The following is a 26,684-nucleotide window of genomic DNA, read 5'->3' as shown; positions in this document are numbered from 1 at the left end:
AATCTTTCGAATGTTTACCAACATCACACAAAATAACCTAAACCGTAAAGGGCACTAGGAACGTAATAGTTTACACACCACGGTAATTATACAAGAACGGGATGATGAAAAGGGCTTAATATGTAACTTTGTAAATGTCTTTTATTACAATTTAAATATTTCGAGACATTAAATTAACCTAATTTTAACATGTTATTACTTCAGTCTTGTATTATTCGCAAAGGTCGGCAATGATTTCACGTATTAAATATGCTTACTTCAAGCAACTCTATGCGGCTGATTTTTTGATGAAATTTCTGGTAACCTTTTAATTAATTATATTCGGCTTTCTTCTTATCATATCGATAGCGGATATTCATTTACAGAAATGCAAATATCACTTCCAGAGCGGAACCTTTGCAAGAAGGGCTTGTGGTAATAGATGATTGCGCGGTATTGTAATTTCGTTTTTTTTGTGTGATAATCAATCTTTAACAATAAAGATGACTAGAGGAACATGTAGAACGCACGCGTGATGACCATTTTAATACTCCTTCGCCGCCAGTCTATTTAAGCGATGATTGTGTCCTAATAGCCAACCCACTTGCGTTTTATGCATGCCTACCTCTGTGACCTTGCGTTGCACTAGCTAGGGGCCAAGTAATATCCCTAAAGCTAATTGTAACTCTATTTTTATCATTTACTGATATATCTGGACAAAGAACAGGGCGGAAAACGGTAAACTGGTCAATATATACTTCGGAAATGTGTGGCTTTGGAATCGGAAGATGACTTACTTTGTTACCAACCCCGCGCTAGGCTAAACTTGCATTGAAAATGTGTCGTGAGCGAAGCCTTTTACTCGCACCGAGCCAAAAGCGTGAATGTTACATCGGAAGGAAATTCCGTCGTCAGTATGTCAGACAGAACAATATGCCCGACAGCTAACTCCCTTTACAAAAGACAATAGTACACAAAACTTTTAGTATCAACGGGATAAATGTCACAAAATTGTTCTATGAATTTACAATGAATTTACTACTTGGGCTCATACATACATACATACATGCATTAAACGCACCCGACTCTATGTTGTATGTTTGAACTTTTTGCTGTTGTCACACCGGAAATTTAATGCAATGATCAATGTCGTTAGGAAATGTACGCTCAGCGAATAACTAATGATTCTGCAATCTGCCATAATTCAACAATCTAATAGACTCCCTGGCCGGTATCCCCAAGGCAGTCTACACTCTGAAAACAAAATTAGGTCAGCGAGATTAATATCGTTCTTCCTCTTTTCTTGCATAGCCAACAAATCCGCGAAATTATTTTTTTGAAATAATTTAACGGCTGGTAAGTGACATATTGAGTCACTGGATTATGTATCATTGGGTAGAAACAGAACACTATTGTTTCCAACACATTTGTACAATATTTAAGGAAACTGCCATCCATTAAGCAACTAAGCCATATTGAGGTGAAGAAGTGCTTGCGACTGAATTAGTTTGCAGCTTCTTAGAGGAAAATCAAAATCGGCGATCTAAGGTCTATCTTCCTTGACAGCAATTTTGCTTGACATAGATCAACTAACTGCAAATGAATCACGTTTGAATGCCACTAAAACACGAATTGGTGCTCTAAAATATTTATTGTTTGAAATACATTTTAGCTCATCGTACTGTGTCTTCAGAAGCAACCACTGTGTTATTGAAGCTTGCTTAAGAGCGATTTGATGTGCTGTTTTACACGACGCTGGCTAGATATTAAATGCAGTCGACTCTCTAGCATAGCATACACAAAATAGACTATGCCATATGTTGTTGGAGGAATATCTAACGCCCGCAGAGATCGTCGCGAAAATGCAAACGCTACACATAACTGTCCAATTGTGCATTGCGTAAGTAATCAACCAACCGCCAGCTGCAGTTTCTTGACGTGATGTGCACAATTTTAGTAGCCATATTGCCCTGTCCGAGAGTTTCAATGTCTTTTAAGACTCTTTTCAGAAGACACGCATGGACATGATCTCCCAAATATCGATATCGGATTTCTTCGATAAAATCCAGAAGACATGTAGATCGGAATGACTTTCTCTTTTACTTACGCGTGCAGAGGTGTGTCAATAACTTGCCCTGACAGTCTCTCCAAAATTCCTTTTAGTATCGATCACAAATGTAATTACTAACTTGGTGATATCGTATCTACTAAATGATAGCATATGTCACTCAGAAACTGGGGTATCTCTAGCAGAGGCGATATCCCACCTAATCGACGTAAAATGAACTGCGTCTTACGTTGCGCTGATTACAACCAGACTTCAAAAGAATGAATGTCACGTGACTCTGCCGGTTTGAACTCCTAAGAAAACCAGGGACCATGCCTGACTTGGTCTTGGTGTGTAGTGTTTCCAAACAAGAAGCCAACAAGAGTTTGAGTCATCCGTCATGCAGCCATATGGTTAAGTGTGTTTTCGACTAAGTGTCTACACCATTATTATATACTCGCAAAATTCTTAATGCTTTATGTTCAAGTTGTCAATACGGCCTTTATTTTTTATTTACCAATGTTATTGTTGACAATTGTACTTCAGTCCGAACTAGAATTCATCTGTAGAAGTACCATTAAATATGAATTTATCGATGTAAGCCTGTTCTTCAAGATATTCTCTACCTTTTATAACAGTTGAACACAAAGCAAATTACTTAAAACATTATACAATTAATTTGACATCGCGCTGACAAACAGGTGACAATCGAATTAATTAAGAACATAGACATGTAAATTCATTAAAGAACGTTGCCAAATGACGGCTGGACCTTTGATCAATTAAGAACAATTAAGGTAGTCTACTCTATCATCAGATATTTTTCAGATTAATGTTACAGTACTAGATTGTTTTGATGTGGTGCATCTATAGTGTTACATTTATAAATAACTAAAATGATATGTAAGTAGATCACATCATAGAACTTTTCTAATAGTTATCAATTGGTGACTCCCGCAATTCATATATATATATTGTAAGAGCGAAGAAATGGCCCATAAAATATTGTATAAAGCCCATACTTCTACAATATATGAACACTGTATTTATAAATATGCATATACATGATATGTATATACGTATGTGTATACACGCAAGTCTCAAACAGAGGCATGGGTATATGGCGAAGAATCCGGGCATCATTAACCATAGGTAAGGGAAACCATAGACACTAATGATAGATTATAATAGATAACTAATGATATATAGTCCCAGTTGTTCCTTATTGATCTACTTTAGTCTGTGTTTAAATTTGTCGATGTTCGTAATAAATTTGGCGATGTTCTCCATGAACTTTTTCACACGATGCTAGCCCGTGTAATGTCCAAATTATCGTACAATTAATTGTTTGCTATTCCTATTCCCGCTGCCTTAAATAGCGTTTGTCTTGTGCTAAGCGGTCTAAACGCATGATATTGAAATGCATTGAGAGTGAAAAGTCGACTTCTCACCAATGGAAGAGTTGGATATAGAGATCAGATAAATACTTTTAACGCACAACCATTCGTTTTCATGGCAAAACGTGTTCTCTGTTCGTGAAGTTAGCTAAACTCGTTCATCTTTTCGTCTTTTTAGGCATTTTTGGACAAGGACCTGTATAACCTGAAATTTAAATTTGATTTCCGTTTCTAATCGTATGTGTTTTACCTGTAGAAATCCGCTATGTTGAAAATATGATTAGGTGGCTAAATCCGCATTTAAGGTACCGTACCAAAATTATCGATGTGTTCAATCGTTTTCCAAAATATTAGAAACAAATGCAGGATGGGTTACCTGCACAAACAAGATACACAATCAATTCTCTTTGCAAGGCTATAATGCTTTATATTCAAACATACTTTTGGAAGAAGAATAAGGAATCTTACTTTTATCATTGAACAAAAAATGAACATGTTATCAAGAGCCGTTATTATCTCAGCCTTGCTAGCCTGGAGTCATTCAGTGCTTGCGCCTTGGTGTGTGAAATTTCCATAAAGCAGGCCATTACAAGTACGTCACTACTTTGTCAACACGCAGCCAACATATCGTGTCGTGTCTGCCGTGGAATGATAACTAAAATATCGCTTGTCGCGACAGTGTAGTAATGTAGTACATGCCGAGATCCGCGTGTGTTAAAGGTGTGCCGTGCAAGAAAAACTCAACTTTTGGTTATTTGGTACCGGCGCTGCGCGCGCCACCGGGTAATTTTATTTCGGTCAAATTTTGGGTCAAATTTTATCCCATCTAACTAGTCTGCCTACTGGGTCATTTTCTAAGGAAGGGCCATTTTTAGCAAAATTTTCGGCTAAGACATTCTGGTACCGTTGCGATACGTTGTTGTTGGAATAACTTCTAATAACACGCAATAAACTGCTCTACATGAATACTTAAGAGTTCAAACGGCTGTTTACACAAAGCACGCAAGATGGGGTGTGACATTGACATTGAAAAGTGCTGCGGCAAACAATTTTGCGCGACAAACGCCGTATGTAAGCAAAGCCACTTGCCAGGTTCACGGTATCGTCATTTGTTCCTCCTTATGTGAAAGCGTATTTCTGCAGCGGTGACGTTGTTTATGGGTGACTACTCCGGGTAGAGTAGTAGACGTGTGATTTTCATGATAATCGGTCGACGAACGCTTACACAAATCCACTCACAAAGACAAGATGTTTTGACACCTTTCATTTCTGCCTTCTTTCTTATCAGCTGCCAGACTGACACGTCATCTCGGAAATTTACAATGTCACGTAAATTACAATCCGTGACAACAACCTGGGATCCCCCGCTGTACAGAGATATGTAGTTTAACACCGGTAATGTGGCAGTGCGACAGGAAATTTTATAATCGTTCTGTATGTAACATTCGTCAATGCCAGAAGAATATCGGGTTAATGTTAAAAATGAAAGTGCATAAATAGGTATAGCGAAGCCACATATAGCTTCCTCCCTTTTAAGTGGCAGCGTACACTATTCAGCCAGTTATCACATTCTGTACACCTTTGTATATCATATGCATCACAATTACAGTCAGAGTCCCGGAAATTTGTGAATCAGGCATAAATTACAGACCCGTGCTTTACAACCCTGCTGCATAATCTTCCGCCTTCTTGCTATACGTGATCGAGTAGAACTATTACGATTCGAAAGTCAAATTCCAACAAAGAAGAAGATCAATGACTCAAGTTGCTTTCAGTCTTTCATCGCCTGCAAAGACTTAAGTCCATTCTCTACCTTTTTCATTTCTGTCGAACCATAAAAAATTTTGTGTAAAGGGATGTTTGCACAGGGGCTGTAGCATCTAAACGGTCCATTTATCTGGAGTCATTATTTTTAGTTTCACTGTCAGCTAATGTTCCTTTCAAATAATCGGTTGCCATGCTTATTGATAAGTCAAATTGAGCATGCCACATTTTATCAGTTAAATTGGCCATTTTCATCCTACGTTGTTCAAACTTCCTATAAAAGAAGGCATATGGAAATCCACATTTAGCGTCGCAATTTAAAAACTGAAGTATTCATTAACCGGAAGACACGGAAGTGCCTGCCAATGGTTCTATACTCCGGAATATAAAGTACAGGCTGTGGTCAACAGACTCAATACGCCCATTAGATCACGTGATAGCGTTGCAAACAATCCTACGTGTACAAACGCGTGTGGAAATGCACATTTATGCACGCGGTCATTTGCTTACACCGCGATCCTTTCGAAGTCTTGGTTAACCCACACATGAACATTTTACTTCAACGTGCGAAATCTCGAACATACTCATTGATGAGTCTACAACTTCCTTTCTCAATTTGAACACTTTATTGCGAGGGACTGTAGGACGAAAGCAAGTCGGAGGCAACAGGTAAAAAAAGGCAATCTCTCTCGACGAAAAAGCTTGTGTCCTTGCCTCGCATGGGGGCGCTGATAATCTCAGCAGCAGACTGAGCGTCACGGATCTATCTTTAGATCTTTGGAAGAAGATGGTCGGGGAAAAAATCATTGCAGCTCTGATACTTTTACAAACAGATATATACACGGTAGTAGGCTGAAACTGTACCATTCGCAGACGAATGTTGCAATTTATGTATACTCCAAGGAAAGTGTCAAGATTACGAAAGAAATAGCGAGTCCTATTTTTATCCCCCCTCCAAAATTCTAGTGGTCCGTCCCTGAATACACTGATTTCAAATCCATGATTTGCAATGACGGAATAAACATGTACGGCAATGTAGGGGCTATTTGGTGATTAACATCGGTAAAATCAATTGTTACTCCGAGTTAATCCTTGTCCTATGGTTATGCCCTGACGTGAAAATATCCATATTTAGACTGTCCTGTCCCCTATAGTCATTCTCATTTCATTTATACTGCATTATTCCTTACAACAACCAATCACACCGGTTTTTAGCCAGAGTTTGATTAAAGCCAAGCACTCGACGTTTGTATTGCGAACCGTCTTTGATTGTCACTCTCTCGTACCACAACAAAGCGCAGATCGATTTGAATTGGTGACGCACTGCCAACCCCTTAAAACCCAGGTAGTGCCAATTCAGAAAATTTCAATTAAAGCTGACAAGCGACAGCGAGGCTAGACGCTTGTAACAGCGAAGACAGTGTGGATTAGAAGTTAGAAGGATACACTGTCAATGTGATTCTCCGTGTATTTTGTATCCATGCTTGCTTCAATCTAGTCACTCCTCGGTTTTCCGAACAGCCAAGTACTGGAAGCAGATCATGTGTGTATACCAACATCTTCAGCCTGCTTTCTGGACACTGTGAATTTTTAGTGGCAGGAATAATTGTTAAATCAGCCTTAGGCCTATACACTAGAAGTACATTAGCCATCCTTTCAAGCCATAACCCCACAATCTATAGGTTAATTCAGAGAATGTTCGTTGAGAGTCAGACCTGATAACGAAATAACTAACGGCGAACTAATTCCCCCTAACCGAATACCTACACCTCCTCTCTGGAGATTATAACTTTTCCTGGAAAATCTAACATGAGTTCTTAGTGCAAGTTGTAGCGTTTACTCTTTTATGTGCGCACGAATGCACAGTCGTCGGTCACTTCCTTCTCTTCGAACAAACTAGTAAACGCCCGTACTATTTTACCGTATATAAGACGCCGACTCAGAATGTTTCATAGCTTCAGCAAAGTAGATTTGTTCGTCGACACCAAACACCCCTTGATACTAAAGGTAGAACGCACCCGGGGGACAGATATATTCTGACTCTCAAAGTTTTACACTGAAACAATGCTTTTGAGGTCTACCACTTACGGAGAGGGGGCTCATTTTGAAGTCCGTTGGAGTAAATAAAGTTTTCACCTGCTTATTCTTAAGTTAATAAAGGGGTGGCAGCCATTTTGAATTCCAAATATCAGTAAACGTTAGGTAATTGTTTCCCTAGTAGAAGTTATAAAATTTACGCGGTTACCCCTGATCTATATTCATCGATATGGTAAGGGCACGGGAAAATTGCCCTGAGGAATGTTCGAGCAAAAGTTTGTCTTTCACTTTCGAGGCGCATACTACCCTAAGGAAAACTGGGAGGTTTTTATGTCCTACTGGGCACTATCTGTAACTGCTGTTGTTTCAGCTATCGAAGAGCATTCAACTGTTAACAAAAGCCTGAATCAAGTCATCGGAAAATCTTTCCACATTAAGGTTGTTTTGGAGTTACTGTCATTAAGTCTGCATTCGCGAGCAATGAAATTGGTATGCTCCAGTGAAAAAGGTGGGTAGGGAAAAGTGAGTGAAACTGGAAATTAAGTGTTCACTTTAAAGTTGAGTGCAATTTTCATTAAAGCTTACAGGCCTTTTTGGTCATAAAAATAAGTCATAAAATGGAAAGGTCACTGATTGAGTTCACACTCGCTCCCCAAAAACCAACGAATTTCGGATTAATAATCTTTTGCGATAATCTTGAAAGGTCCCCGAGTCAAAGCTGTATTCCAAGATTGCAGATTCTGGTCAGAATCAAATAATCAATCTGGATCTAAAAAGCAAGACTTTCGGCTTCTCAGTTGTGTATCTTGGTCCATTTGCTCGGAACCAAAAACCGTCGGCATCGTCTGTAAGAAAGCTCTATTTTCGAAAAGAGACGAATACGAATTCAATCGTGGTCTTTTGACGAAGGGCATTTATCGGGTTGCCATGGAAACTGAGGAACAATCTGCAATGCGATCGTTATCCTGATATGCATGTCGTAGTTCAATTTTATAGGTGTTTGTTTGATTTTTGTTGTAATGGATAGAGCAAGTCAGGTAAGACGGGAAATGGTGGAACATTCAAAGTTGACGGATTGTGTATTCATCACTTTCGTGCAGTCTTCGAAAATGTTGCTATATTGTCAGTACTACAGTGTGTGCGAGTTTTTGCGAAGGAACTCAGTTGACGAATCATAATGACGCTTTCAAATCTCACGTTGCTGCATAAAGTTGGTGTAAAGTTTCATTGATGAGAGCCCAACTGACATTGGTTTCTACACTCTTTAAAGGGAAACAGTCTTCGGAACTGCGCCTGTGCGAGTTTCTTGTTTACAGACAATGTATTTCGTGCACGATATCTACAGGCACCCCACCATCATAGCTGCACTTTTTATGCAATGTAGATTATGATACACGTGTTTTAACTTTCATATATCAACATCGTACCTTGGATATAGTGTTTACATTGGCTTTATAGATCCCATACGACCTTTGAGCGCAGTTCCGACGACTGTATCCCTTTAAGTGTCCCGGAGGATACGCCTATTTTCTCTGAGGTAGACTTATTTACACTGATGTGCATATACATGAAAACATCGGCATCATAGACAGTAACCCAGTGTACAAGGCAAGTGAAATTAGAGTCTCACGCAGTTACCATGAGCTGAGGATATCAGCATATCATAAATGTTATCTACATGAATATTAATGCAACTGTATAAACTACATGAACATGCGGGCTATTTACATGTATGTGTGACCCAATTTCGATTTCTGCAAGTCACTCGCGGTGATCAAACCATTTCCTATATCCGGTGAAATTGTTGAAAGTAGACTTCAAGAATGTAAATCTGAATATTCAGAAGGTATTTACGTTAGAGGCTATTCCAGTCCCATGTCAAGACTCCGGGAAATGTGATAACATTGATACAACCTCGGGCTGTGTACGTTTAAAGTACACCCACCAGGTAATGCAGCGAACTAAACATAGCTGCCCCACTTAAATACCAGATATGAGCTGAATATGCTCACGTGTTTTACAACAGGTTCATTAATAGTAGTGCGCTTCACAGAACAATAAGATATATGTTATCGCTATATGAAGCAGGTTTTTTCAACATTGCACAGTACTCTCAGATTTTAATCACTGATTACATAACTTTATTTAATATGCAAATGAGCTGTTCATTAACTTGACACTGCTCAATGCTTCATGGGACAATTAGATATCCATCAGATCAACATTTGTAGCACGTTTCATTTAATTTAATGCTGTAATTTTAGAGTAATGTCACTAATTACAAGGTTCATTAATATGCAAATAATCCCTAAATTAACTTGACACTATTCAATGATTCATAGCACAATTGAATATTTATCAAATCAATATCTGTAGCACGTTTCACAAAATTTGGTGCCGTAATTTCAGAGTTATATACCTAATTACAAAGTTTATAAATATGCAAATGAACCCTTAATTAACTTTACTCTACTAATGCTTTACAACACAGTTAGATATCTGTCAGATCAGTATATGCAGCAGTTTTCATCACATTTGATGCAGTTATTTCGGAGTTATATGACTAATTATAAAACTTCATGAAATATGCAAATGAGCTAATTATTACCTTGACACTGTTCAATGCTTCTCAGTACAATTGGATATTTATCAGATCAACATCTGTAGCAAGTTTCATCAAATTTAACGCTGTAATTTTATAGTAATATCACTAATTACAAAGTTCATTAAATATGCAAATAAACCCTTAATTAACTTCACACAAGTAAATGCTCTACACCACAATTAGATATCTCTCGGATCAGTATCTGCAGCAGATTTCATCACATTTGGTGCAGTTATTTTGGAGTTATATCACTAATTACAAAACTTCATAAAATATGCAAATGACCTATTTGTTAACTTGACACTGCCAAATGCTTCTCAGTACAATTAGATATTTATCAAAACAATATCTGTACCCAATTTCAAAGACTTGGGTGCCGTAATTTCAGAGTTATATACCTAATTACAAATTTCATTAAATATGCAAATGAACCCTTAATTAATTTCACACTACTTAATGCTTTACACTACAGTTAGATATCGGTCGGATCAGTATCTGCAGCAGATTTCATCACATTTGGTCAAGTTATATTGGAGTTATATGACTAATTACAAAACTTCATAAAATATGCAAATGACCTATTTATTAACTTGACACTGCCCAATGCTTCAAAGTATAATTAGATATATATCAGATCAATATTTGTTGCAAGTATCATCAAGTTTGGTACAGGAATTTCAGAGTTATCTCACTAATAACAAAAGTTCATTAAATATGCAAATGAGAAGGTAATTGACATGACACTCACAGTACCATCATAATGTTCTGAGATTGTCATCTGTGATAAGTTTCATGAAATTTTGTGCAGTATTTCTTGATATATGTCTACACTGTCATTACCGTCTCCATAGGGAAACCATTGTACGGAAAAAACGATATTGCTTACTTCATTAATATGCAAGCCACACTAACCAAAATCTAATCAGTTCTTGCAAGTAGCATATGGTACCTGTGTACCGAATCTGACTTGAATCCGTTCAGGCGTTTTTGAGTTATCGTGTAAACAGACAGACAGACACACACACACACACACACTAACACACACACACACACACACACACACACACACGGACAGACAGACAGACATCGCTATGACAATAGCCCACGTGTTTACACACGTGAGCTACTTAAATAAAATAGCTGCCCCACTTAAATAAAGTAGAAACTAGCAAAACATTGTGGACTATCTTTTTGCCCACGTTCTGCCTGGTACAACTGTGTCCTCAGATTTCCCGGCATAGAAAGAGTCCTTATTTGATGAAATTTAGGCACTTTGTTTCTCAAATCAAAGCCTTTGCGTGGACACATAAATTGCATTCATGATTGCCAAAGATCGTATTTGAAGGTTCCTCGAGCAAACTATGAGGAAGGGTTTATGACACTTTCATTACGAGGTGTGTAATACCTTGAGCACGACGCATTTCACTGACGAATCAAAGTGTGCTCGGTTCACCACAAATCATTTGTCTCTGAACACAACAAATGGTGAAAAGGTGGCAAGTGTTGATCCCATTTCTCTGTGGATTAATATTTCATGAGTAATAAAGGACTTATAAAGAGCTCACAGCCAATATTATACCTGCCGTAGCTAACGGATGTTGTACACATAATAAGGCGAAGTAATCGGACAATGTTATGAAAAGACGTGGTAGGGGTTTTTGCTATCAACTGATCTAACAGCGCGAAAACTCAAGCCGAGTGCAATTCAGGACGGCAATATCTCTTCAGTTATTGGAATTAAATCTGGCACTAAGTTAGCCGTAATCTTATTTCCTGTATGCAGTTGATTGACAAGGGTGACTGATATCATCAATTACTCAATCGACGCCATGCCGGTATCCAATAGCTACGCCGATATCGCTCTCAGTACCAACCCAGCGCGTTTCACAGAGCTACCTCGACGTAAATCAGCCCGAAGGAACAACATCGCCACACAGGGTGTTTGTTACTTGAGTCATGCATTCACGCGATTATCAGACAGTCAAAATTCAACTGGCTTTCAACCTTTTCAATAGCATACTTACATTTTAAAATCGGATAATCGTACAATTTCTTGTAGTATATAGGTCGTAAGTACGACGATTAAATTAAAACTGTTTTCCGACAACACTTTTGAAATCGATTTGATTGATTAGCAAGTATGTATGTATGTATGTATGTATGTATGTATGTATGTATGTATGTATGTATGTATGTATGTATGTATGTATGTATGTATGTATGTATGTATGTGTTATGTATGTTTCTATGTATCAAACAGTACATATAAAATATTGCAAATATCAAATTGGCAGTTCAAACCCTTACTCTGCCATATGTTAGCGCTGTTATTATTAGACACAGAATCTCATTTAATTTCAGGGATACGAGTTTAGTAAAGGCATGCAGAATACAGAAAGGAATTTATTTTCCTTCCAAGATGTACGAAAGCACTAACATTCGTTGTAATAGAGTGTCGACAACTGCTGCATGGTGTTGTTGCGGCCATAGCTTCGCTTGTGTAAGGGGCCGTGGATAATTAAAACACTCACGCAAACGCAACTTCCCCGTTTAGGAGGAGGGGAAGAGGGTTTGGCTGTAATTCGATTACCGTGCGCAAAAATCACACTACATGTTTTATATATATCGCAACATCTTGCTTCACGTTTTAATGTATCGCTAATAGTGTTTTTGATACACTGTTTCAATTTAGTTATTTCATTCATCGGTTGCGTCATTGTCAAATTGGCGCTGAACAAAAAAAAAGATTGATTTCAGAGATAGTATGCGTATACCTGACTCCATAGCGACATAATTACTGACTGTAGGTATGCTGATTCAGAATGAGGCTTGGTTGGATTTTCGCACTTCTATAAACTTTCGTTTTGGAAGGGGGAGGGGGTTGAGGCCAAACACAATTAGTTGCGTTTACCATGCGCATGTGCTTTAGTTATCCACGGCCCCTAACAGTGATACAGTGATAAGTCTTTATAGGTTGACCATTTCGTCGGGTACAAGCTCGCGCCCTCGGCTCTCAGTTGTGAGGAAAAGCGTATACAATTTGTACCTATTGTAGGGCACATCAGTCGGTATTGGCAAAGAAGGAACGATGGAACTGTCTAAAAGTCTATCCCTGTGATAGCGTAAACATGTGAACAATCATATTAGTGACTATGCCTTTTTATTGCATATGAAATTGTGATGGCGCCCGTGTTCGCTCATTGGAGTATCGACCTGAAGATGGCGCTTCAGAAGCTCCACATGCACAAAATACATGTATAGCTCGTGAGTGGGGACCCTCCACATCCGATTTATTGTTCAAGTGCTCGGGCTTCTCGTCTAACTTTCGACAGCAACAGCGACGAACGTCTGATATTGTTGACGACAACAGTCGATGTCGTTGCTCTCCATAAAAACAATTACTTCTCGTTGAATCTATTTTGAATATTGCAAGAAAAATCGAAGGCATTTGCAGCAAGTGATTCTTTCACGTACATTCGATATGTTGGCGCTGGCAAAGTACCCGAAATAATATATGACGTCACACATATGGCTATAATTCCTTGCTCCTGTAGCTTGGCTTCGGGTAACCTTAAGGTAGATGTACGCCGTAACGCGTATCTCGATCTCTCCAAAGGAAAAATCATATCGCCTCGTATCTTTTACACTTGGACTATCTATTGTTGAGGTATTTTCTAACGTAAAATGTCGAATATGAGTGTTCGGTAGAAACTTTGCGGGGATACTGACAGCAACTGCATCACGTTTGACGACATGGTGTCTGGTCTATTTCATCTCGGCTAATCTCCTTAAGATACAATAAAATATGTTTAGATAACCTGCTTCGGTTCAAACACGTTTAACGAGCTTGCGTGGATATAAAGAAAGACGAATCACCATCATGCATGAAACAGATAGACGATAAGTTTGCAAATACAATTGAAAAATAAAAACGATGCTTCAAAGTGGCGATGAAAACGACATGTGAATATTGTTTGTTTGTGTACGTCGTATGTATATGATATATACTGTACATGTACATAGGAATAATTTTGTGCTAAATGGATTATAACATTATATGCTAGTATGTTGGTGCAGGCTGTTTGATATGATAACTTTTTGAGACCTCATTTTGCAATCTGTGAGGCCCAATCTAGCACTACACATTTGTTCATCGGGCTTCAAGCTTTTTTTTTTCTTGTCAAATTCTGACTTGTACGCATGCGCGCGTACATGTACCTCGAGTGTTGTCGAGCAAAATCCGCATAATCGTGTATGCGAACGCTTGAACCATAACGGTGAATTTTCTGCCAGCATATAGAAATTTTAGCGCTTTTGTTGCTACAAATGAGTTATATCGATTATCTGTGCTGGAATCACCACGCTCTTTTCCATTCAGCTTTGACTGCCGAACACGTTCACGGGGGCGTAGGAGCCTTCGCTGCGGGGAAATGAGTTTTTTAATTTGCGCTTTCCGAAATTTTCATCGTGTCAGCAGGTTGTGATGTTGATAGCGGGACTGGCCAACCAAGGGACATCCTGACGGCGACAGTCTGTATGTGTGTGTTGTTCCGACTACCACGGGTCCACTAGTTTAGTTGACGCACCACCCAAAAGACATTTGAAGATATACCTGGCAGTTGCTGACTTATGAAGCAGTTGTACAGTCATGGACCTCTCGTACATAGTATGTATAGTATTACTGCAAGAATTTCTTTCGGAGTTCGTCGGGAGTATCCAGCCACAAGCCACAGTCGTGCGCGTAGGTGAGCAAAATCGTTTTTATTTTCATTTTCAGCGCAATGCTATGTGAAAGTGCTATTGTCTGCGTAACGTAATCCATATTGTTGTTTCCCGTATAATGTTTGTGTTCCGCTCTTCTTTAAACTTCCCTTTGTGTATTTGTGTCAGGAGCGTTCCATTTACGTCTGTAGTGCGGTGATAAGGGTTTTCATTACCGGTGCGTAGTGTTAGCTACAAACCTTTCAGGTAGAATGCGCCTCGTGGACATAAATTCGGACCCTGGCACTTTAACAATACTTCTTTGGTCAACCACTTGCTGGGGGCCTTTTTGAAGCTCATAGAATGACTACTTTCATTGGCTTAAGATTATTTTTGCGAAAATTCGAAAATTTAATTTTTCCCCTTAGACTTAACACAGTTGTGGCGGCCATTAAAAATTCAAGAGTCGGTACATATCAGGTTATTTGTCTCGTTCGTACAGAATTTTGCACTATTACCCCTGATTTTCATTCTTGATTTCGAAAGGAAAAATTTCAAGTTTCCTTACGGAAAATTTGAGCAAAAGTTAAAGCGTTTAAATTTGAAGTCGCCAACTACCTTAAATGGTGTAGTTAGCCTTCTTTGGCACCAACGGTGGTTTCGTCGCAGAACTTCTCAACCGTTTCACCGAGAAGTTTGAAGAAAAGCTTAGGCTTTTGCATGCAAATGTCCGGAGACTTTTGAATTGTATACCCCGGCGGGTCTATACTAAATCACAGTTTGCTGAGTTTTAATTAAAAAGGTTGAAAAAAGTCAACGTTTGTTTAGCTGTTTGACTATATTATTCTTGACTGCGATCGTGTTGCGATACTGGATTCTCAAAGGGCACAAGTTCGAGGTATCGGCCGCATCGATAGCGTTTGACACACAACAAAAGGATTTTAAACAAAGACAAAATGGTAATAGTCTTGCATGGTTCACAGACTACCAGCAGGATTCCTGCGTAGCGAAATAAGTTCCTAGTCATTGACGGAATCGGTTCTCGCTTTACGACCAGAATTTCAGTAACATAGGATGCACATACGCCTCGAACGTGTACTGCACAGGTGTGCAAGTTTATCACTTTCCCGCTTTCGATATTTTTGAACTGGTAATGCGACAACTTTAAAAAAATAAGGAGACTCGCATTTTAGGACACAGCAACGGACAAAAGGCAGCAAGCGTGGATATAGCAGTTGGCCCAGTTACATGCACATCTGTGGTTGTGACATGCTTTATGAGAGGTCAATCCAAGATAGGAAATGTTTGAATAGGGAGACAAAGTACGGCTAACCATGCAGACAGATATACGACGATCTATTCCAAAATACCTGTGAGCCACAGATCAGGCCAAACAAATAAATTGCGCTGTTCCGACAACATGGTTTTTAAAAATAGGGTATGTAGGTCGGCGGGGATTTTTTTCCGAAATATTTTTATTTTCAAATATGCATTTTCAGGGGTTCAGGGCGATCAAACACTGACCACAACATTTCCAGAAACGTATCATACATATAAAAGGAATAAAAACACAAAAGACATCCTCGTTCAAGCAAAAATCAAATGCGAGGTAACGAACGCGTGATTTTACGGGTATTTTCTGTCTTTAGTTTTACTTCCATGTTTACGTAGCTCTAAAAAGTTTAGGGTCGGCAGGTAAAAAATAGCGTAGGTCGGGTTATCGGAACAGCACATTTTTTTCTTCGGCCTCAGAATATGCCTTGCCGACGTCATCACAACTCATAAATATCCACACATGTAGCTTACCATTTTCATGTGCGCGCGACAAAAAGTTACAATTGTCAATAGGTTGTTATATACTGATGATTTTAGATGCCCCACTCGAATTACGTAAACCAAAGTTTGACACTCAGTAAAGACATGACGAATTGAAGTATAAGGAGTGGGATTCCTAATTGATTCTCTTTGGAACAGGTATATGCCCTATAATATATGTGTGAATATATGTGTGTGTGGTTAGTCGCCTGTCTATGCAAAAACACAGCCTTACTCACATAAATACAAACAGAGAGTGTTATTTCCCTTCTATGTCACATTGTCGGTCTATATGATCTTGTTTTATGAAAGCTCGACTAGAACCCGTCATTGAACAGCACTATTTAAAACTAGTTTGAATTATTTGGAAAACAGTATACACATATTGACTGGCCATGAGGGCAACAGCATACGTCTGTACCCCGAGGGACTGTGAGTCATATTGACTGGCCATGAGGGCAACAGCATACGTCTGTACCCCGAGGGACTGTGAGTCACCCCAAAAACAGACTGTTTCCCGAGGCCGTAGCCGAGGGAAACAGTCTGTTTTTGGGGGTGACTCACAGGCCCGAGGGGTTAAGACGTATGTTGTTGCCCTAATGGCCAGTCAATATGTGTTTTGTAACACACCTCATCCGTAGTCATACATAAGCACGTACCATACACAAAAGTTGTTGCATGATGTAATATGTTGGAGTGGTTCAGCAAGAAAAGGTTTTGCCGACAGGGTCGCAATACTTCTGCAAAACGTTCATGCACCTTTGATTATCGTCTTCGTTCGTTTCGAGTCCTTGTTTTGAAACCAGAGCATTCAGTTCTTCTTCAGAAAGTAGGATAAACCGAGAAATTTCTCGACTATCGTTTCGCTTGTCCGCAGACGGCATCTTTGTTTACATTCCAGTTCGCGCATGCGCCAATGTTTTTTTGACGTCAGCGGCATCATTTTTCGGAACTGATGCCTGGCAGGCAACAGTTCCGACAAATGATGCCTGATGACGTCGTTTACGTGGATCAGCACAAAAAGTACGCATCCCACGTGACTGTCAATTGGCGAATTAGAACACAGACTGCGGATGAGGTGTGTTACAATACATATTATAACACGCCACATGCTCATTCCGTTTCGCGATTCGCCAGAATACGTCACGTGACGAGAAAATAGATACATCTAGTCCCCATCGGATCGACAAAAGTGACGTCAGAGGGTATTTTTTGAAAAGCTATTTCCCTAGGGAAATAGTTCTGACCAAATTTGGAAAAGTGCCCAGTCACATGACCGTAGTGTCGTCTGCAGCTTTGCAACAATGGCGGATGACTGGAACGTGATGTGCGTCCGGGATAGGTAACGACACATTCTCTAAAACAGATTTTCCAACATTTTCCAACATTCCAACAGCGTAGGAACTTGAACAGCTCATCGACGTAAAAGATTAAAGTGCAACTAAGGATGTCGCTAGGTATGCTTAGAATATTTTTTGAAAGAAAGTGGTACCACGTACAACTGAAACCGCTGTGGAAACATCGCCCAGTAAACTTGTCACAATGGATTGTTGCGGTGCAAAATATTAAAACACATTAAAAGCTATATAACAATACAACATGAGCATGTGGTGTGTTATAAAACACCTATAGCCTGGTCTTTATTCGGGCTATAGCGCTCGTCTATTACCCCTCGTGGCCGTGCGTTACCAGAAACACATCGCTATACCCCTCGACCTACGGCCTCGGGGGAATAGCGATGTGTTTCTGGTAACACACGGCCCCTCGGGGTAATAGACGGGCGCTATAGCCCTAATGACCAGGCAATAGGTGTTTACCATGTGACATGGTCCAGTGGAAGCTGTACTCGATAATTACAAATTGTTAAAAATTCAATACGATATAGTAAGATTATAGATACTTAGAATAATTGTCCCTGACCATGCTACAATCGTTCCTTGTGATCGATTTCTGAATAAGTGGAAAATGATGAGATGGGACTAATTGCTTGCGACCTCTTTTAAAGCCACTGAAAATTATGTAGTACTCTTTCACTTCCGATTTGTGATCGGATGTATGTTAAACTTTCGATATGAACTGCAAATAAAAGACATCATATACATTTGACAAAATTAATTAAGCCATGACTTTTTTTGTGCAGAGCTGTTAAACCTGTAATGGAAAATTGGATTTGAACACAATTTTGTCGATAAAATATTTAAAAGTAGTCGCATTGTAAGTGAAAGAAACAACGTTTGCTAAAACAGTTAAAGGGACAAAGTGGGCCATTTTTCATGATTTTTGTTTGACACGAGATACTACTTATATTGTTTGACATGTTGAAAGATACTGAATGAATAGGTGACTATGTGTATAGTTAACCCCGGTTTTCGACAAATTAAATGAAACCATCGCATAAATGAATTAATGGTCATGACCATTAATTTATTTTTGCGATGGTTTCATGAATCGTGTCTCAAACCAGGGTCGAATATATGCATGGTCACCTATTCATTCAGTATCTTTCACATTTCAAACGATATACGTAGTGTCTCGTATCAAACAAAATTCATGAAATATAGCCGACTTTGTCCCTTTATTAAAAATATAACCTGTCAACAGATGTCGTTTTTTTATTCTCTGTGCGTTAGGGTTTATACTGCTTCGGGATTTATTTAACTCTGCTTAGAGACGTAGGACTTTTAACAAGGGCTTCTTGTCATTACAATAGTAAAATGACACACGTATTGAAATACCTTAATTTTCATTACTTGTCATGAAACGACTTGTAGTTTGCTAGTCTTGTCTACATTGAGTTTTAATGATTTGGTGATGCTTCTTCTTTCTAATCACTAAAATCAAGGGAAGAAACGAAATTCAAGAAAAGGGATATCTTTCATGTAAAATCACGTTATTTTTGCTGTTTTACGCACCACAGATTTTCGAAGCACATACGACTCATATGGTTGCATAGAACAGCACGCTCTCCCCTAGTATTGACAAATTTTCATTACTATCTTTGTCAGTGAGCGGGTTATTTTGCCGTAGCTATTAAAAGTATATCATGAAGTTGACGAGACAGACATGAAATATGTTTTAGCTTGTCAGACTGTTGAAGGGGGTAAAGACTATATAAAGCACTATTTTTTCAGCTTGCATTTTCGCATGCGGCAGTAAAAAACATTGTATAGGAACACGTGGAATTAAAGAACAAGCCGCTTGATTTACGACGACTGCTATCATGACAGTGCATGCAGCGAAAAAAGCGGTACTTTAGGAAGCGGATATGAAATATGGAAACGAGAACACGGTGTATAAACGGTTTGTTCAGCGTGTCATGTCATTTGTGCCATAATGACTCTAAAAGAAATTTGGAATTAGGAATTTAGACCTGGGCATGACCGCTTGCATTAGGGCATATACATGAACAATGTGACCCATCCTCTGAAATTCTCAAGTTTCTAACATCTAATTTGCACACTTTTCTGATAATTCACGGGACACTTTGAACCAGTGCAAAACCTTCGTTCACGCGAAACAGTGCGTTAATAATTAGTAAACAGCAGATTGAAGGCTTTGTGTATTTTTGATATCTCGGAAAACACATATTGAAACAAGCCTGTATCCATTACAAAAAAAACAAGACTGTGTCCTGTGTAGGTTATTTTTCTCCGCATACACATTTTATGAATTCTCTAACAATGACGAGACACTAAAATAATGTCAAGAGCACTGTATTCTATATTTGGCCTGAACTGGTGCAAGCCCTGACATGTGTATGACTTGTTTGTATCGAGTATTGTCAGCCCCTTAATTATAAATTCCGCAAAGCCCTATAGGAACCTGGAATGAGATATGCGCATATGTGTGGTGAGGTCACATGCAAACATTGGTCAAGTATGCATGACTTGTTTGTGTACAGAAACCTCGGTTAAATTTCACAAGGCCCAAATATCACGAACTATTTGCAATAGATACCAAAATTATGAGCGTGAAGGTCATATTCCTTTTGTAAACATGTAAATGAGTATGACTTGCTTATTGTCGACTAATTATGGTACAATCACAAGGCTCTAAGCTTAACCAAGTACCAGCCAAGTAACTATGCACAAATTTATACATGTACATAAAGGTAATCGCGTCTCGAAAGTGAAAGACTTAGACTTTTGCTCAAACTTTCCTCGAGTAATCTTTCAGCAATTCTCTTTCAAAATCAAGAATAAAACTAAGGGGGTCACCGTGCAAATTTTAATACTAGAGAAACTTTAGAATTACCCGAGTTTTACCGATATTTGAAATTCAAAATGGTTGCCATCCCGGTGTTAACGCTACGGAGGAAATAAAAGCAAAATTTCCAAAACACTAAGCTGGTTAAGGTTTTTCTTTAAAGTTTTTTTCTTTCTCCAAGAGCTTCAAAATGAGCCTCCACAAGTGGTATATCAGAAAAGAATTGTAAAAGTTTTAGAGTCCGAATATTTGTCCCCGAGGGGCGATCTACCTTAAGGAAGAAAGCGCCTCGGAGACAGGTATTTGGACTCTCAAACCTTTACAATATTCGATTTGCCGACCATTTGTGGGGCTCATTTTGAAGCTTACGGAGTAATAATGTTTTCACCGGCTTTGTTTTGTGAAATCGGGAATTTTATTTGTCCAATAGAGATAACACAAGGATGGCGGCCATTTTGAATTCAAATACCAATAATTAACGGGTAGTTTGTTTCTCTTGTACCAAATTTTGCAATTTTTAATCTTGTTTTTGAAAGATAATGGTCGAAGGTTTGCATGTGGAAAGTTTCCATGAAATGTTTGTGCAAAAATTTTAGTCCTTGATTTTCGAGGCGCAAACTACCATAATGTCACAAACAAGCTATTGTTGTTTTACCATCTGGGAGAGGACCTAGCATAAACGCTTTCAACCATATGTCAAAGCTGTCGTACTGTATTTTCTGAGTAAGACAGATTGTGGACAAAATTAGAAAATTCCTCTGAAAACGAAGCTAATTTAGCGAAGAGAATTCCACGAAATGTTGTAACTAATTTGGGAAGTATAACTTGACTGGTTTATTAATATTTTTTTGTTATGAAAATATTTATACAAAATTTCAAGTATTGATGTATATTTTATCTTAATTTGGAAAAAGAAGATAACGGGAGCATGAAACGTTGACACGAATTTTGAAGCTACCGTACGAACAGTTTCCGAAAATCCATGAATGATGAAGTTGAAAGAATCAAACTTGAAAGTAAGCGTGTAATAGTTTTACCCTGAACAAATCACGTTTCTTGCAATCGTAACATCTAAGCTGTATACGATGTTTGCCAGATCAAAATCGATGTCAGAATAAGCTTTATAAACCAGTTCCATTCTTACTTTTGAATGGGTTACTTTCATTTTATCCTTTGAGAAAGTGGGCATTTTTCAGTCAAACTTTTGAACAATCAGTTACCATGAAGACAAGATTGAACTGTACTGATGATTTTCTCTCAAATCTTATCGCCAACATACACGTAGCCTGCTAACACTCTCCCACAAACTTCCAATTTGTATTACTGTATTTGCCTGTGAACTTGGTGTGGCCTTTTTTCATCGTTTTGTGAAGAACATTATGACAGGACAACTTGAACAAAACCTAAATTATGTATTTTTTCCAAACACAATATTTTTGTCTTTCCAGTACTCTCATTGACAGTAACCTTTGTTGACATTTCTTATGGCAACACACAGTTAGCACTAACATTCTGTGCTCATTAGTTCGTAGACCTTAGAAAAGACCACAGACTACTGTCAATGATAATAGTGACCCATGCAAAGATTTACTTCCTGCTGCAATCAGGTGCAGCCAGCGAACAATGCACTTTTAAAGGAGTCCTTACTATGATAAGATATATTGTGTATGACAAGCAATGTGACCTGACTAATTTTAAGTCATGAGGGTAATTAATTAGCTGTTCATAATTTGCCCTCCCACTAAATTTTTTTCGACCTACCCTCCCGCACTCAAACTTTATTTTTACCCACTCCCCACTTATTTTTGCCAGTTTCCCCTCCCCACTGTGAATTGTTTAAGCTCCCCTGCCCTGTGGCAAAAAAAAACAAAAACAAAAAAACTTGCCGATTTCCCCTGCCCTGGAAAAAAATCCCCTCAAAATTTTGTCATTTCATTTCCCCTGCAGACATGAGAAGTTTATAAGTACTTCCCCTGTCCCCGTTTTAAAAGCAGCTTTCCCTCTCCTTGTTTTTCGCCAAGCCCTATCCCCAGGACAATCAACCGATATCTGCCCTGCCCTACAAAAACACCCTAAAATTTGCTCCCCTGCCACTTAAAAACATGTCCCCTGTCAAAGCAAAATTGAAATTTCCCCTGCCCTCAAAAATTGCTCATGGAACAGCTTTTTTGATGAATAGCTCCGTTGGCTGCACCTGTGCAATGTTGCATAGAGTTGCCAATCAGTGAAAACAAACCTTTCATGGGATAACCAGGGGAAAGAGTTCCATAAAGATATTTTCTTTCCTGTTCGTTGTGACAGTGATATGTGTGTCTGATTTGCATGGAGTGAAAAAGTTGAAGGCCCCGCTAACGGTTCTTAGAAAAGGCCCAAACGTCCCTCCATTTTTATGTTCCCTATTTTCCCTGCCGTTAATTCTGCTCGTTTCCTCGGTAAAGGTTATATTCTTCATTCAAAAAGACTTCCTTAAGGTCCCCAACCTCCTTTTCTATTTATGGTATGATACGATATGCTTTTGGTTTACCCTAACACAAGCCCTAACCCCTTTAAAGGTCGGATTTGTTGTACTCCCTATATTGTGGATGTGCTCCAAATAAAATTGTATCAGGCACCCGTTGGATTGCGGGAAATATTGCCCCTTATTCTCCATTGTAATGACTATAAGTGAAAAAAATAATACATTACTAAGGCAAAATATATGCTTGGGAATTTCTGTGGACCCTCTGAATATCATGTGTCCTTGAAGTATATACTGTTTGTTGGAGCTGAACAAAGTCTGTGACCTCTCTGTCGCACGCGTTTTGCATTGTTAAGTGACCAGTAAACAATGAACAGTGTCGTGTACTTTGCTGGCCACGCCTTCTGCAATCGTCGTGTACTTTTTTATTATATTCCTTCGGGGTTTATTTGCAGTAAGCGCATACTGAACCATGCCCAGCCAGCGCCTTTGCAAATGTATTAAGCAGAGCTCTATTGAAATACAATACTGTTGTAAGGAATATTATTGATCTCGCAAGGTAATAGTACTTCGCGTAGACTATTGCTACAGTACAATGTTTGGACCCAGTAATCTCCGTATGAGTAACAAACCAAATATAAATATATATATATATATATATATATATATATATATATATATATATATATATATATATATATATATATATATATATATATATATATATATATATATATATATATATATATATATTGTGCTGTTCTGGGAAACACGCCATCGGAACATTCATCGCTACTATTTAAAACAGCGTACTTATAAATGCACATAAACGATAGTATTGTCATTTTTACGATATCAAAGTTAAAATCACATTTTAAAATTTGTCAATTTTCAGACGTCATTCTGTGTTTTTTAATAATCATCGTCCTTTGATCTATGTCTCAATGAAGTACTCAGCGTTTGCCTGCTTTTTAGTTATCACAGAGCACTTTCAATCTCTCTTTTTCAAGCTTTATTGCACCATGGTAGAAAATAATTCCCCATTTACGACCTGAATATCCCTACATACCTTTAACATATCAACACTTGTCTAGTCTCGTCTCTTCTTTTAATAATCGTTATCTGCATTCATCATCCATGTTGAGATGTGAACCATTCGCAAGCTAACTAACATCAATAAAAAATTTCGAAGTTCTGGCAACGCTGACTTCTGCTTGAATTATGTCCCTGTGCAAGTATTTAATATCTGTAATGGCTTCATTTCACTTGAAAAAATAGAATATTTTTTTATTATGCCTATGAACGTTCATGCTTCAAACATGCAAAATCAGTCGATGCTAATAGACCATGTTCCGAACCGCTCGAGACATTCCGAGATATCGCGAGAATATGTGGTTCGCAGTGGACGTGTTCTCGCAACACAGGACAAACTGCGTAAAACAGGACAAGTCGCTTATTACATTAAACACTGCATAAAATATATGAAGTTGCAATCTTTGCTCAGTTCTGCACTTTTTCTAGTTCCATACAAAGTTTGACTTGTATTACTAAGCTGGAAACCTGTTTCTACGGGCATGTATTAAAGTCTCGCGAGATCTCGCAATCAGCGGAACATCGTCTATTAGACCACAGACATACGTTACTGTGTCTCTCAAAACAACATGTTCTCTCCATGTGGATAAATAGCGTGATTTATCAACACATGTCTCTAGATTTTTTTGGGTATTAGTCTTCGCAATAGAGTTATTTGACATCACACGTCATGTACATCGCAAATTGGAACATGTTTTTGCTGCTCGGCATCAAGTTTCCCTCCTTTTTTTCGGAAAACCACGATTCGTCGATTGTCACAAAAACAGCGCGCGGTTAATAGCAGTGCATTAATAGTGTCCGGTTGATGCTAGCGGAAATGTTTATTAATGTTAAACGAAAACCTTATTCTGTGTCTCACTGACTAAATTCTTTGCAGTTTTTCTTTGAGCAAATATAGTTTTATTATTAAAGGAATAATACACTTAAGCCACATTTAATAATTAGAGACGGCAGTGCCAGTGTTCTGATCAACATCAACAAATATTAAATCAACACATGGCTGGCAGGGCTGTGAAAGGAACGTGCAGTGAACCATGTTAATTAGATGTGTGAAAGACATCTGTAGACGCTAATGGCAACACTGTGGCAAATGTGGAAAATTGAAAGCGCCATAGAAATTGACGGTTTAACTTCGGATTGATGAGCCGGACGAGTTCTCGTCAGTGCATTAGGACATAATAGAGGATAAGATACGGAGACTGTGAGGTCTCGGCAAAGAATTTCCCTGAGGAACTCGCAACATAGTGACCTATACTGTACTGTACTTGAATCCATCCAGTCTACCTTGTCATCCTATATCTGCCTCTCGCTATCCCACACCCACCATTACCAATCCTTATGACTAACGTTTTATCATATAATTATTATTCAATTCGGGTTAAAATGTGAAATTTTTAGAGTAAAATCCTGTCCAGATGTCTTAAACATTTCTCCACGCTATCGCTTGTATTACTGGCTACATATTCGTTTTCATTTATGATAGACTACTTTGCCCTTGAAACGTGACAAAAAGTAACAACAGAAAAATATTATTGGCTGGCATTAGTTTATAGACCATTGAAGAGCTATTGTTTGAAAACGTTTTAAGGTTCCAAGACAAGAAACTGACCTTTTTAATCTAACAATGCTCTGGTGGTTAATAAGCTCAAAACCCCCTTAAATTATACATTTTCTGAAAGCCTAGATATAGGGAAACATTTTGGTAACCACAGTGTCACCATTATTTACATAACTATCATGTGACAGGTAATTTGCATTAACTTTCCCTATGTTTTGTCTCAATACGCCAAGATATCTGACTAAAATTTCCTGGAATGCAAGCTGTCACAATGATCTCCATAAGTGTGTCTCAGATTTTTTATATCTTGCTTAGTTTTTTTAAGCGCAATTTTAAAGAAATCAACTAGGGTTAAATCACTCCGCTGGAAGTTTTTCTGGCATAAAAATTGTTTTAGAAGGTTTAAAAAAAATTCTGAGACACTTTTTTGAAGATCTTTATAACAGCTTGCACTCACACAAATGTCAGCTTAATATCTCAAAGCATTGAAACAAAACATAGGGAAAACCGATTTTTGAAAGGTTATGCAAATTACCTGTCACGTGATAGTTATGTAAACAATGGTGACACTATGGTATCCAAAATGTTCCCCTATATCTAGGCTTTCAGAAAATGTATAATTTACGGGGGTTCTGAGCTTATAAACCATCAGAGAACTGTTAGCTAAAAAAGGTCAATTTCTTGTCTTGGAACCTTAGCAGATAAAGTATCTCTAGAATTTAAGGATGGAGAATGTGTAAGGTCGACCCACGTTGTTCCCGGTACCGCTATTTAATATCAAGACGGAAAAACATTCACGCAATTGTCTCAACCAAGCTTGTACAGGCATTAAGAGATATCATGCCTCCAGCAGAAATCGATACATATTCTTGTGAACTAGCACGTCACCTATTCACGGCACGGACCTTACCACTTTACGGCTTAGCGACTGAATAATAGGAGTTTACATTACATTCTTAGACCAGAAACCAAGGGCACATTTACACATTATGTTGCAGATTTTCATGGTCCGTATCTGTAGTTCT

The 26,684-nt window shown here is 38.4% G+C and overlaps 1 protein-coding gene across 16 annotated transcripts in view; it reads left to right on the top strand.

Annotated features, from left to right (window-relative positions):
• Positions 1–26,684, top strand: part of LOC139145446 (glutamate receptor ionotropic, delta-2-like) — a 113,739-nt gene that overhangs the window by 21,856 nt on the left and 65,199 nt on the right. For 5 of the 16 annotated variants that reach the window (XR_011554926.1, XR_011554927.1, XR_011554928.1 and 2 more), the window contains exon 2: positions 14,304–14,574. Coding sequence is in view for 6 of the 16 variants with exons in the window: in XM_070716639.1 (XP_070572740.1) it covers positions 14,478–14,574 (97 nt within the window). In the remaining 10 variants the exon portion in view is untranslated. Of the gene's footprint in view, positions 1–14,054; positions 14,575–26,684 lie in introns of those variants that run through there. The other 11 variants (XR_011554930.1, XR_011554925.1, XR_011554921.1 and 8 more) reach the window with 4 other exon arrangements.

The sequence above is a fragment of the Ptychodera flava genome, chromosome 12, assembly GCF_041260155.1.
Source record: "Ptychodera flava strain L36383 chromosome 12, AS_Pfla_20210202, whole genome shotgun sequence".
Lineage (NCBI taxonomy): Eukaryota > Metazoa > Hemichordata > Enteropneusta > Ptychoderidae > Ptychodera > Ptychodera flava.
The sequence above is the reverse complement of the archived record's forward strand: the minus strand, read 5'-3'. Positions and strand labels throughout refer to the sequence as shown.